Source organism: Plodia interpunctella, chromosome 27 (assembly GCF_027563975.2).
Source record: "Plodia interpunctella isolate USDA-ARS_2022_Savannah chromosome 27, ilPloInte3.2, whole genome shotgun sequence".
Lineage (NCBI taxonomy): Eukaryota > Metazoa > Arthropoda > Insecta > Lepidoptera > Pyralidae > Plodia > Plodia interpunctella.
The window spans coordinates 377,940-392,290 of record NC_071320.1 but is presented as its reverse complement, the minus strand read 5'-3'; the positions used below and the strand labels follow the sequence as shown (position 1 = coordinate 392,290).

Here is a 14,351-nt window from a genome sequence, read left to right as displayed (position 1 = left end):
GCACCCCTTAAATAATTAAAATCTCAAATTCCCCCATGTAAGAACCCACTTAGACATTTAAATAAATAGATAATGGAACAGTTGACATGTTGCGATTTCACGAGTGAATCAAAACTAATAGGATATTGTTTTTTCTTTTCTTTATTGTGGCATCAAACAGTAATTACAAACAATATTACTAGAACTAATAACTTACATCTAAAGACAATGAGTGCCGAAAAGAAATCTAAAATTATACTTACAATAATAAATTGTATGGAGGCGTGCTTAGTGAAGCCAGAAGCCTTTATACAAGCATTTCTTTGATTTTATTTTTGAATGTCAGATATCGTGTTGACTTAGAATAATGAGCAAGAAGTGAGGGTTTACAATACATAGAAATAAAATACATTGAAAAAAAGGTTCGTGCCATGAATATATACTAGCGGCCCGTCCCGGCTTCGGTCGGGTTAAACCATAATAACTTATACTGCCAACGGCTGAACCGATTTTCATGAAACATGGCTAAGAATACTCGGGATAAAATTATCTATGACACAAAAAAAAACTAAACGAAAATCGATTTATCTTGTTTGGGAGCTACGATGCCGCAGACAAACACGTTAAACTTATAACACCCCTCTTTTTGCGTCGGGGGTTAAAAATGCATTTTTGACGGAATCAGTACAAGTGTTTTGTTATACTAATAAAGCAAACAAAGTTACTTAAATGTCCAACTATTTTTTTTAAATTAACAAAAACTCTCCCCGTTTTTTATCTATCTCCCAAAGTTGGTCAATGGTGTCCCAAGACAACCATTACTAAGCATTTCTGCAGTAACTTTAGGGTTAAATCAAGATTACACATTGATGGCCCTAAAAGGACGCTTTAAATGTTTACGGTGCGTTGAGATAAAATATGTCTGAGATGATGACGCAAACTTGAGTTGTAAATAAAAAGTGTAGTCGCAATATAAATTCACAGGCACTTTTTCACGTCAAGTTTGAAATTATATAATACTAAATTTTGCCCGTGGCCTCGCCCGCGTGCCGTTCTTATGAGAACAGTTGATTGGTTGAGTAGATTGAGCGTGAAGAGGTAATAAACAAACAAACGTACTTCTACATTTATGATATTACTTAGTTCGGACTAATGACCGGATGTGCACAAGATCTATAAACAATCGCGAATAAAACGTGTAAATAACAGTGAAAACTGCATCAAATAATAAATTATACACACTGCATAAAAAATTATACATAAATATATATTTAAAAAATGGTAAGCACTTCTGGCATAATAGGTTTAACACTGTTTGAATGAGTTTCTTTCGGCATTTCTTCTCAGCAGTGGTCGTTCCGAAACGCTAGTAGTTTGTAGCTTTGGTAAACATCATTTAATTTAGAATATGACGTGAAAAAGTGCATGTGAAGGCCTAATTCTATTTGATTTTGATTAAAATCCGTTGCGTGGTTCAAAAGAAGAAAGCTTGGAAACATACAGACGCGGCTGGCGACTTTGTTTTATCATTAGTGATTTCTCACTAAGAAATGTTGAAAGATTTGGTCCCTTGCGAGAAGAGCTAACCATTATATATATTTAAAGACCGTACGTCTAAATAAACGGTAAAAGTACTTGCAAAAGTGACAATACCCGAGTCACGTTTGGTCCTTCGAGCCGGACGTGCACGTGTCTGGACCAGGATTGGGTAAGCGTCCGTGCTTCTTCAAAACGACTGTAAATACAGCGTCACGGTTTAACGTGCCTTCCGAAGCACGGAGTAGTTCGAGAGAATACATTTTTGATGACCCATCCCGTGACTGACCATAGCTTAACCACCAAAACCATGAAGTACAGCGTCCGAATCCCTCCTCTATGTATTTTGTTCAATCCTACTAATATGATATCGCAAAAGTTTATATGTGACTATATTTGACATTCAAACTCAGAAAGTCGGACGGATTTTGGTAAAATTTGGTATTATCCCGAAATTCCCATTAAAGCGATGCTTCTGGACGCAACTAAAGGTTTTTTATATTAGGCTGAAACCGGTTTTGTAAAGTCTAGTTCAATTTCAGCCGGACTGCGTGTGCCCAGACACGAGCTACCCCAATCGAGACCCATTCGAATCTCCTTTGGTCGGCGGAGCGCGTTGTCGGAATTACAATTTATTTTTTCTAGAAAATAACATTTCGATTTTGACAAAATGTTATTTGATTCTTCGGAAATAAGATTTGAAATCGCGGTGTCGAAAACTCTTAATCGCTTTGCATGTAAATTCTGCAATCATAAAGCTTCGAAGCCCAATATGCTCGGTGTCGACAGCCTCTAACGATAATAGCAAAACGAAGGCACACTTCCTTACAGTCGTATTCCTCATCACTGAGGGTCGTGGTCATTAAATGGAATAAAACACTCAACGACTTTCTAGCCAATATAAATTAAGTGTTTTGCCATTGCCTTCTTCTACTAGGTGATAAATTATCAACTAGATTATTTATCCTTCATCGGAAGAAAGTGGAACTCAAGTGGCACGTAATAGGATTTGATCTTGGGACCTTTCAATCACAGGCGGGCGTTTAGCCACTGGACTTGGCTTCACAGTGTAGACACATTAAGCGTAGTCATTTCTATATTTAAGTAGCTGTCGTTTCACGCATGAATGAACTCATTAATCGGAATAAGTACTTTATAATAATTATGAAGCATTATATTAGTGGTATGTTGTTCTTTGTAAATGGATAACAATTTATCGTTTGCTTAACATATTTTAAACAAGCGCGTACTTTATGCAACTAGCCGTGTGATAGTAATTTTTATATGTCGTCATTTATATGTATACTTATGCGATTGGATATTATCCTTATCTTTACATATTATAAAAGAAAGTCTTCTGCCGCGTCTTGTCTGTTTGTTCGCGCAAAACTCAACTACTGTATGGATTTTCATCAATTAGGTAGATAGTGTGATTTCTGCGTACGTTTACGTGTATAAACAAATAAGCGATTCCAGGACTTCATCACAAGGAAGGATTCCAAGAAGGCTGTCAGTGCTAAGTGGCTCTGTGCAAAGTAAGTGCCCGGCCTTGGATCGCCAGTTACGTCGCAGAGGAATGGGCCAGTCGTTCCGAAATGGCAGTAGTTTGTAGCATTTTGAGAAATAAAAGTTGACGTATAAACGTACCCGTGAATGTATAATTTGCGAATATTTGTCTATGAGGCGTGCTGAAATCTCAGCTCTCTCTTTTCTGTATGAGCGAAATGGAAGATGTCACGATGTCTATACATTTCTGTGTCTACAGTCGTACTGGTGACGTCTGCTTCCGGTGATTCTGCCAAGATCATTAGACGGCAGCCGTTCAACTTACTATCAGATTAACATCTGTTGTTTTCAACTGGTTACAATAATTAATGTAGTTTATGTAGCTGTAAATTTATGTTTTGTCCTTCTCTAATATATATGATTGTTATATCACCCTGTGACGTGTGATCCCGTCCTAAAATAGGACTACTCCAAATCTGGATGTCTTACGAGGCGACTAAAGGACATCACCTAGATAACTGATCTATTTATCCCAACCAATATTACAAATACGAAAATAATTTTGTTTGTTAACTCTTCACGCTTGATCTACTCTACCAATCTTCTTTAAATTTTGCATATACATAGTTTGAAATACGGGGAAGGACATAGGGTAACTTTCATCCCAGCAAAATAAATGCTACCGTGGGAAATACACGCGGGCGGAGCCGCGGGTGAAAGCTTGTTTAATATAAGACACGCTTATACGGTTTATAAATATAATAATGCAGTTAGTTGCAGTTTAATGCGATACATTAACACTAGTTAACAGCGAGCACATTTTTCCCGAGGAAGGATGACGTTGTAAAAACAGACGCTTTTAAAAATTTGAAGATTATTTTACGCTGACCCTAAGCTTCGTGGCGTCACAGCCCCGAAAGAAACCAGGAACATGCTAAGGAGAAAAAAAGAATGTGATTGTGGTACTACCACGTCTTGTGTGAACTGATAAGTTACGGACGGAACAGTATAAAGCCTGCAGCCATGCCTCTTCCGCTCTGGCGTACCAGAAGGGGCGAACCCAGTATAAATTCGGCGCGGGCGAAGTCGCGGGCAGAGCTAATCCGATATAACAGTCACGTCACACTCACGTATAAAACTAATGCTAAAAATAACTAGCTTATTGCATATCCCTGCCTCCAGTATCACGTAGGTACTACACTATATTTGCTAAGCACGTACGACACAAAATAATAAATTTACAGAGATGAACGTGAACGTTTTTATTAATATCTGTTGTTCATCTTGTTGTTGAATCTTGTTTTTAATACAATGAAGTGTTTACACTTACAAGTAACTGTTTTATGTACCCATATGACCCTAGGCTCCAACGCTCTGCAGGTGAAGCAAAAACCGGGTTTTTCTTGTTCTAACTATTCATCTAAGCATTTGAAAAGTAATATGGAAAGCTTGGACATCACTTCTTTGCAATCGAATATTAACGCCTCTGATATCATTATCATTGACAGCCTTCTTTTTCGCACAGCTGGGAATAGGCCTCTGTTAACCAACGCCATCCCTCTTGGTCTTGTGACAACCTTTCTTATATCGTCGACCCATCTTGCTTTCGGATCAACTATGCTCCCGCTTACCGTTTCTCGGCCACAAGTCCAAAAACCCTACTCCATCTGTCGTCACCTCGCCAGCTAGCTCTTCTAAATGTCCTGCCCAAATCAGTTTCAGGTCCATAACAAGTTGTAGTTGTTCACGTTGGAAAAAGCATCAGACATAACATGAAAAATTTCATTATTTTCAACAGAATAATATAACTATCATATTTTTTTGCCGTGCAAAATTTCATATTTTATGCGTCTAATGCCGACTTCCAAAGCCAGGTTAAAAAGCGGCGCAACAATGGCCTGTAACCACAGCGCATGTTGCTGTTTAAAGCGCTTTGTAGCAAACTAGCGCCTCCTCACATATTTTAGTATTTTAATTTCTTTTATTTCTTACAGAGAATTAAAAAAACAACATAAAGAATTTTATTAAAAAGTATTACGGTTTTAAGTGTTTTCCAATACACGATTTAGTCAGTTGTCTTAATAAAAAACGGTGGCCATTAAAATCCGTTTAGTCAACTGTGACCACATTAATACTTTCAACTAAAATCCTTTACGTGTGGCATATTTGATAAAAATGCGATGGTGGCGCTAGTGTACGGGGACAAAAAAAGCGCCTCAACACAATTCTTTATTTGCATCCTTAATGTAATTAACATATCTTCTGAGAACAACTTCTGTATTCTAGACATTTTACAGCGTAGAGTTGTCAGGCATTTGCAATATAACGGGGGTAAGAAAATTGTTTTCAAATGCCCAAAGATTTATGGGATTTCGCTTCAGAATTCCGAAACATTTTTATGTGAAAAAAAAATGTGCGGGTAGTTCATACTTCCATACTAATATTATAAATGTGAAAGGGCGTCTGTTTGTCCTTTTTTCAAGTCAAGACCGAATATTGGATTTGTTTTTGGTGTGGAGATAGTTGTCTCCGATTATTGCCGTAAAATTAGTAATCTTTATAAAAGATTTATTTTTACTAGGTTTTATATATCTTGCAATATATGTATGTTTGACGACCTCGGTGGCGCAGTGGTAAAGTTCTTGCCACTGAACCGAAAGGTCCTGGGTTCGAACCCAGGTCGGGGTCATGATGGAAAATTATCTTTTTCTGATTGATCCGGGTCTTGGATGTTTATCTATATATGTATTTCTTATAAAATATAGTATCGTTGAGTTAGTATCCCATAACACAAGTCTCGAACTTACTTTGGGGCTAGCTCAATCTGTGTGATTTGTCCTAATATATTTATTTATTTATATTTTTATGTGTGTATGAACTTTCATACACACAATTGTGTTTGAGTGGGATCTTTTGAAGTAGTGGTGATGTTATGGGCGTCTTAACCATTACAGCCTGTGGATCGAAAGGTACAGGTTCAAATACTACTCGTGCCACCATGAGTTTGTATACCAATCTGTATAGTTCGACTCATGTATAGTTTTCATCGACCACCACTTGCTTCCGTTGAAGGTAAACATCGTGAGGAAACCTGCAAACTGGTTGATTATTAACTGGACTTTCTGAAGACAATAATCGATTTCAAATATGACATTGTTCTAAATACTTAAGGCATTATGTGCTTTATAGCCAAGAATATAACCAGGAACGCGAGGATGAGAAAGAGGGCTATTGATATATTCCACATCAACGAACTTACACAAATAGTTGATGAGTCCCGACCTTGACCCATCCTTGCCATCAGTTATTGGACCCGGGTCATGTATCTCGTAAACCCATGGCTATTAGTTGATAGTGTTTGCGCCATGAATACTGATTGGTTAATCTGAATCCCACTTCTGACACTGTTATTGGTGGCCATGGAAATTGGATAAATATGGTGAATAGAAATAGATTTGTCTATCATATGTAACTAGCGGCTCGTCTGAGGTTCGTTCGGGTAAAACCATGAATTATACAACTAAATCTTCCCCAGGAATCACTCTATCTATTAAAAAACCCGCATCAAAATCCGTTGCGTAGTTATAAAGATCTAAGCATACAGAGGGAAGCGAATTTTGTTTTATGAGTAAGTATTAGGTACTATGTAGTGATTACGCGTGCATGTCGCGCAACGCTCCAAGCTTGTGGTTTCATGGATTCCATACCATCTCCCGTGGATGTCGTACGAGGCGACTAAGGGATAAAAAGCTGACAGGCAACAATAGCATTCCCAAAGAGGACATCGTCAACATTTTGAAGTTTATTTTTTAAACAGACTTAGGGCGTCGCAGCCAAGAAGGAAACGGGTAACACGATAAGATGAGAGGGATAGTGTTAAGATGCTAACGAAACCATATTGCGGATCAGAACTGTTTTTTATTAATTGGAAAGGGTACCTCACTACATGCATTATGGCATACCTTCACATATGCTTAAGAACTATATATTAACTGAGTAAATTTGTAATGAGTAGTGACTCGCCTTACCACGTATAAACCTATATAGGATTTTGTTTGTAGTGCTTGTATTTTACAAAATATTGTAACATAAATAAAGAAATTAAAAAAAAATATCCCCCTTAATAATTTAATATATAAAATGTTATAATTCCATCCCCGAATATTTATATAATTTTATTATTAGCATCACAAAATATATAATAAATACATAATTTTGGTCACAATGAGGATGTCCAATGAACAAAAACATTAATAATGCCATGTGATTTGTGACAATCCAATCATAACTGAAGCTACAGAGCGGTTCCACTCATAAAATGATTTAACTCTGTGAACAAAAAACACGTAGATACAAAAAAATATGGTTACTTATATAAAACGACCGAATCGACGCCCAATCGAAATGTATTCATCCGATATAACACAAACAAAATAAAAACAAATGACCGGCGATACAAAAATGCGCGGGATAGAGCGGCCATTGCAATTTGGCGGGAACCAATCGGCCATATTGCTTTTATTGACGTTTAACGGATTGGGGGAAACACTTTGAAAACTAATAAAGTTTATTCTGATCGTATGGCATCTGATATGTATTGGCAACATTGCGTTTGTTATAGCGTAAAAAAAAACAGTTTTTTCAAACTTATCAAAATTTTACATACAAGCGTTTTAAGAACAATTTACGCCCACGTGTTGTCATATTGGGTAAAAATGACTTTTTCAAAATTTCCAATTGACGACAAGATGGCAACTGTACTCTAAACGTCTAACAAATAAAGAAAAGGTTCAAGGTCCCGTAAACATATAATTTTAAAAAAATTTGAGCCATCCCAAATTTTTCCAGGCCCATAACCAAATTAAAAATGCCCATAAATAAATTTCAAACGATCGTTCTTATAAACAAAATGGCCGCGTAACTGGTAAATCCGACAAAATATCGGTATCGCTCACAGTTTATATGGACGGATAAAAGTGCATCTGAAAATCATAAAACATTCGTGTCGTTAAAAACTATATTTTTGAATTTACGATCAACAACCCTTTACTTTTTTTCATAATAATGGCTCGGCGTTATGGGAGTCGACGCCCGAGTCCGCTGTAATTAAAAAAGTTTTGTTGACGATTCTGTAATGTCCTGCATTTGCATTTAATCGAAAAATGTCGAATAAATTAGAACGATATAGAATTATACGTCATTGTGTTTATGCTCCTATTGTCTAGTGCCTTCGCGAAACATTATAAAACATTAAAGTACTGCAGGAATGGAGAGCGCATAGCTCTTCATGGTGTGCTCGGATTCATAGCCAGACTGAGCCGACCGCGCGATTGAATGAGTAGCAGCTGTCATACCGCGCTGTTCAGTTTTCCGCTACAAAAAGTAATCAAGGAAACTTCGCGAAAGATAGTGTTACATTACATTTTGAGTGAATTCTTATATTATTTCTATTTTACAACATTTAATATGATCAAATATATTCTTGTCATTCTGTAGTTAGTGGCACAGTTGGTGCCACACACACAAATGTTGTAATGATACTTGACAAGCGGCCATTAATTGAAACTGTTGTAAAAGTAACATTCTTGTCAAAATCGAATAGTTGAGCCACATCAGTTCACATAAGATTGTTAGTTTATATTTTCTTTTGTGACTTTTTCCATTGTTGATTGATCAAAGCCCTTCCTTTTCCTCATCCATAAATCTCTGTCTAGAACAGCTTGCCGCTAGCAAACAAGCATTCTCAATTAAGAAAAAAAAAACTACTGAATATTTTTTCCGTGCAATACAGCCACGTCGACTTCTTTACATTTTTCTTAAAATTCGAATCCCCAACCATTATTAAAAAGCGATGCTTATGTTCTTTTTAATTAATGGCTCCTGTGTATTCAGCCAGTGTCATCTCCAGTACACTCGCAAAAAAAAAAAGAAAAAAACAACCAGCCGCGCAACTTTTAAGAACAAAAACGAGGCAAAGAACGCTCGCGAATTCGCATACGCTAATGAGCAAGATTGTACTAAACAATCAATATACAAGCTTTATGCCGCGGACGTGCCTGCTGGCGGGATCCGAGCCGATTGCGATGATTTACGACCGGGCCGTGCCGAAATCAATGCCGTCGTCGCTTTTATGGACGAAAAAAAAATAATGCCCAATTGAAATGGCCCGCGTGGGTGACATTTGGTATGTGAATTTCGAATTCACGTTACGGTTTTTTTTTTGTTTTTATCACAGAAGATAAAAGATAAAAATATATACAGGATTACTGATATCAAACGCATAACCTTCCAAAGGCACATAAGGTACATAGAGACTAACATCTTTTGTTCTACAGTCTAAACGTAATAAATAGAAAAATTTTCCTTTATTTAGTTTTAATGCAGTTTCTATAAAACGATAACTCTATGTTCGATTCGACTGTACTGTCTAGTGTTGCTTGGCTATTACATAGAGTTAACATGTGTAGAATCGCAAATAATACTGATTTTTTTAATATGAAAAGAAAAACTACGAATTGCGAGAAGTCGTAGAATAAAAGTTGTTTGTTTTGATGTACCCCAGTAACCCTGTATATTGTTCTCCATAACAATGTAACATGAATACAGAAACACCTGCTAGAATGTCGAATGAAATGTCAATATATTGAATTACGGCAAATTTAAAGTATTTCAGTGTTAGAAATAATGTGAATTACATGTGAAAAACATTCGTCTTTCAATAAATCGCGGCGTGAGGTCACTCCACATCCTCACGTGGATTTCGTAAGAGGCTCATAACATTTTCAAAGATTGAGCCCAGACTTCACAGCCCCGATAATAATACATTAAGATTAGAGTCTTCGAAAATTATAATAATAGGATATGTTTCAGAGTCCATAAATCGAAATCAATATGCCATATCGTAATAGTACAATGAAATATTTGAAAGATTTACAAACATCGGGCCATGCGAAACTAAACAATATCTAGCAAAATTACCAAACGGATTTCATTTAAAATATACGTACTGACCCACAGTTTAGAATATGTCCCAGTCTGCGACAATATTTAAACTGCATTTTATAGCTGCGAGAGCTTAGTGTGAGTGTGTGGAGCTTACCACCATCGAAACCTTTCGCAGTGACACGCAGTCAACCAATACACCAGTTTTAATATAGACCTATGTACATTTGTTAATTGACGTCTTTGGCGAAAGGGCTGCGGTGAAGTTTGTTGCGTCGCTTCTTCTTCACCTGCGCTTTGGAAGTCGACGGTAGACTTAAGACTTTGTTCAAGTGATTTTCGTTGACGCCAATAAGTGATGTGTATCATCCAAAATTGAATATAGTATTTTGATTTGTTTTTAAATATTGAAATCACTGGTAATATGTTCGTCTCACCTTTTAGCCTTGGCAACAATAACATACCTAAAGAAGGCTGCCGTCGCGGCGTCACAACACGCGAATATTAGAATGAAAATCGAATAGCAAACTCGCTCTAATTCCTCAGTGTAGGACGCAGCGACACTAGAAAGCTAAAGGCGCAGCCCGTGTTACTTTGAATAAATGGTCTATGCGATGTCGCTTTGTCTTTGTCTGTATATGTCGTAAACTTTGCTTCGCGAGATCTCTGTAACCTTCTTATGTCTTCATATTTAGTGAAATATGACCTGTGTTGAGCATAGCGTCAACACACACATACATACTTGTACACAATGTTCATCAGCATCAAGTTATCTGTATACATGTGCAATAAACATAGTTTTTTTGACACGCGTTGAATGAAACAAAACTCTCTCTCTCTCTCTAATATTTTTTTTTCGGTCCACAGACGATGATCGTCATAGCCCAGGGCTCAAATTTTATTTGGAAACGATTTTATATTTGGCCGCCTGTCTCTCGTTAACCTTCCTTGGGAATGCTTCGTTGCTTATTAGCTGCCAAGGAACTTATGGCCCTTAATTAATGAAACAAGATCTCACGATGACGATAATGAAATTTTGTGGCAAAAATGAATTATTCCACCAGCACCTGGCTAAATCGTCCAGGCGTATGGTATTTTTTGTAAAAATTTGTTTGTAATGTAAAGTACCCTTTAAGCAGGCAGCCTCAATGTGTACTGTACAACTGTACAGGGAACTTAAAACTTTATCTATAGGTATCTAAGGTATAATCCTACCACTTCGTATGTTTAATAGATTTTGTAACAATATACGTACAGCATACTTGTAGTTTAATTAGATGATTAAATAATTTTTTAACGGTATTAATCTACAACTAAACTTACGGGCTACACTGATTAAAGTTATGATAACTTTAAGATATCGAATGTTTTAAGCAAATTTACAATGGGAAAAATCGATCGACTGATGCATTGAATTGAACTCTTTCAATTGAAGGTAAGTAACCGTGTTAAACCTTCTAAAAAAATTGATGAAACCGATTCGATTGCATGAGAATCGAGCTCATGATCAAGACTCGGACGAACATTGAATGACAAATAGCTGTGCCCAGGGTTACCATATCTCAGGATCTGTCTTGATTTTCAAAGCTTTTATATAATTTCACCAAAATCCAGGACTTTTAGAAGATCACTACATAACTAGAATAAACAAAGAACCACTATATGGCTTTTGATATTCCCGAAGGTTTATACATACATAAATACGGCGTACGAAGCCGGGTCAGGTCGCTAGTGAACCATTAAGTATATATAAGTATTTGGAAGAAAATTTTCAAACTAAAAAGAAATCCCGGATTTTTCAATGAATACATTAAAAGAAAAATCTTTTAAAGAAAAGCTTTTATTTAAATGCTCCCAAAAGAAAATAAAATTTTCCTTTAAAATTTTAACTATCAACTTATAACCTCATTATACACAATTTATATGACCATAAAAGCTTGTCGCGAGGTTATCTTGTGTAAATAAACTAGTACCTATTTAATTCAATAAAATACTTCTAGGTACTTACGTAAATCATTTTTTCATATGGTAACCCTAGCCAAGCCCCAGATCTGATCATTATAGTTTAATGTCATGCATCATTTACGATGTAAGCAGTTAGGCGTCGTCCGCACGAGCGCTTTTTCAACGCGCGTTAAATACGCGTTGTATTGGAACATTATGACTATATTCATTCTCTCTGTGGTCCCGCCATAGAATAAATAAAAATAAACCAATCCACATCCTCCCGTGGATGACGTACGAGGCGACTAAGGGACACAGGTTTGGCAGCTGATAGGCAACAATAACATTATCGAGGATCGATGAAGTCAAATAGGCGACCAGGTGTAAAATCACAGACAAATCTTGTCCACACTATGGAATGACATGGGCACAATAAACTGAATACCAACCCCAGAAAGCCTGGGGCAAAATTAGAGCTCAATTATTCCATCAATCAAATAGAAGGGCTTTCTGAAGTATAATGAAAGCTTAGCTTTTCTGTTTGCAATGTCCCATGTTTGAGACCTACTTGTGTAACATGAGTAATGTACATACCAATTTATAGTCCTGTATTTTTCATAGACTACCACCTGTTACCAGTTGCTGCTTGTTGATTATTTAATTCACTGGTGCAAATTCAACTGGTTGCCATTAAACGGCGGTAGGTAGTCATAAAAGTAATTTTGGATGACTTCAGGCACATCCGCCATGGACGATACATAGACATGCCCACAATATGTTAACTGACTTGGTTAAAAACAAATTGCATCACAGTTTAAATCACAATAAAAAAATGTTACCAATAATTACAAAGAAAAGTTTGTCACATATATAATGACCACAGCTTTTTTGAGGGCTGAATCCAGGACTGCAGCGGTCTTGAATAAAATAAAACAATAGACCAGCGTGTTATGTGTTCCTCACAATGTATCTTTCACAGGAATAAAGAGGGTGAGAAAGAAAGAAAGAAAGAAAGAAAGACTACTTATGTGATCTTCTCTCTTTCTTTTATACCAATTTATTTGAGGTCTGCTATTCATTATGTGATGATGACATACTTAAGTTTATTAACTAATTTTTTAATTTAGTTCATTTTGTTTCAAATTACTTAATTATTGCTTCTTATGAAATCCATTCAAATAACATAATTATATAAAAAATTAAATTTATTTTAGAATAGTTTCTTTGGCTAACTAGATTTTTATTAGTTATTTAATAAATTAGGTATCTACTTATTTGCTAAATAAAATTTAGCAAACATTGTCTGTGTTATCATTACATTACATTAATTAACAATTAAAATTGTCCAACTTTTCCTACTACTATGATAAATGGGAAAGTTTGTGAGGATGTATATGAGTACATACACATGTGAGTACATCATCTTGTTATTTAAAATTATGAAATTATATATTATGGTACACGGGTAGAATATAACCTGTACTACAAATCTGTTATTTTTTATTCCGAAATTCCTACGGGAGCGAAGCCCCGGGGCGCAGTTAGAAAGACAAATAAAAGCCGATTTGGTCATTGCAAATACAAGAAAAAAGATTCCTCTTTTCAAATAAACACACCTGTGTAAAACATCGTCTAATTTCCTTTATAAACATCCATAACACAGTACATTACCGGGTGCGCCGTGAGACCGTCAGTGCAGCCCTAAAACCAATAAACGGGGCGCAGCACCGTACATCACCCAGACATTAACGACCCAGCAATCAACTACACCTATAAACCATTACCGAAACGTAAATAAACTCTTAAAACATAACATAAATAATGAATACAAAATACCTATTCAAACACGAAATCTTACGCAAAAAAATCTTGTTAAAACGCTATTTAAAGACGTCTATAATGCAAAATGTAATACCAAAAACGTTTGCAGTCGATAATAAATTTAATCACATTATTATACAAGCGCTAAGGACGGCGATCGATAAAATAAAAGGCAATATTTATACGAAAGGAGCTCACCTTCAACGTATGTAAACAACAGGCAAGCCACTAAGAAAATCCAATTTCCTATGCCGAAAAGACACATCCCTGTCCGGCACATATTGCAAAACACTAAAACGACACTGCACCAGATATTTTAATTCATTAACATCACATTTTCACTTAAAATTCACGATTTTTTTAAAACAATTATTTTACACGTTTTAGAGCTGTTTGACACAATCCGCCATTTTCGGATGGACCGCTGCGTTCAGAAACTCAACTCAATAATGAAAGGGCAATGCCCGGGACAATATGTGATGGAAACTGAAGTTGCAGCGTTTCGTTCACTTGATAGATTGGAATGAACCTAGCAACAAAATGTAGTGTTGTAGTACTGCAATTTTAATTCCATTCGATCGATTCATTGAATTGAATTTCAAAGTGAAATGGCTGAACGTCGA

The 14,351-nt window shown here is 36.2% G+C and overlaps 1 protein-coding gene across 3 annotated transcripts in view; it reads right to left on the bottom strand.

The window, feature by feature from the left end:
- The window catches only part of fra (frazzled), a 101,867-nt gene extending 87,672 nt beyond the window's left edge, over positions 1 to 14,195 (bottom strand). For 2 of the 3 annotated variants that reach the window (XM_053765446.1, XM_053765447.1), the window contains exon 1: positions 13,927 to 14,195. In XM_053765446.1, coding sequence (XP_053621421.1) covers positions 13,927 to 14,008 — 82 coding nt within the window. In that variant the 5' untranslated portion in view covers positions 14,009 to 14,195. The remainder of the gene's footprint in view (positions 1 to 13,926) is intronic. The other variant, XM_053765448.2, reaches the window with a different exon arrangement.
- Between the last annotated feature and the right edge of the window lie 156 nt (positions 14,196 to 14,351).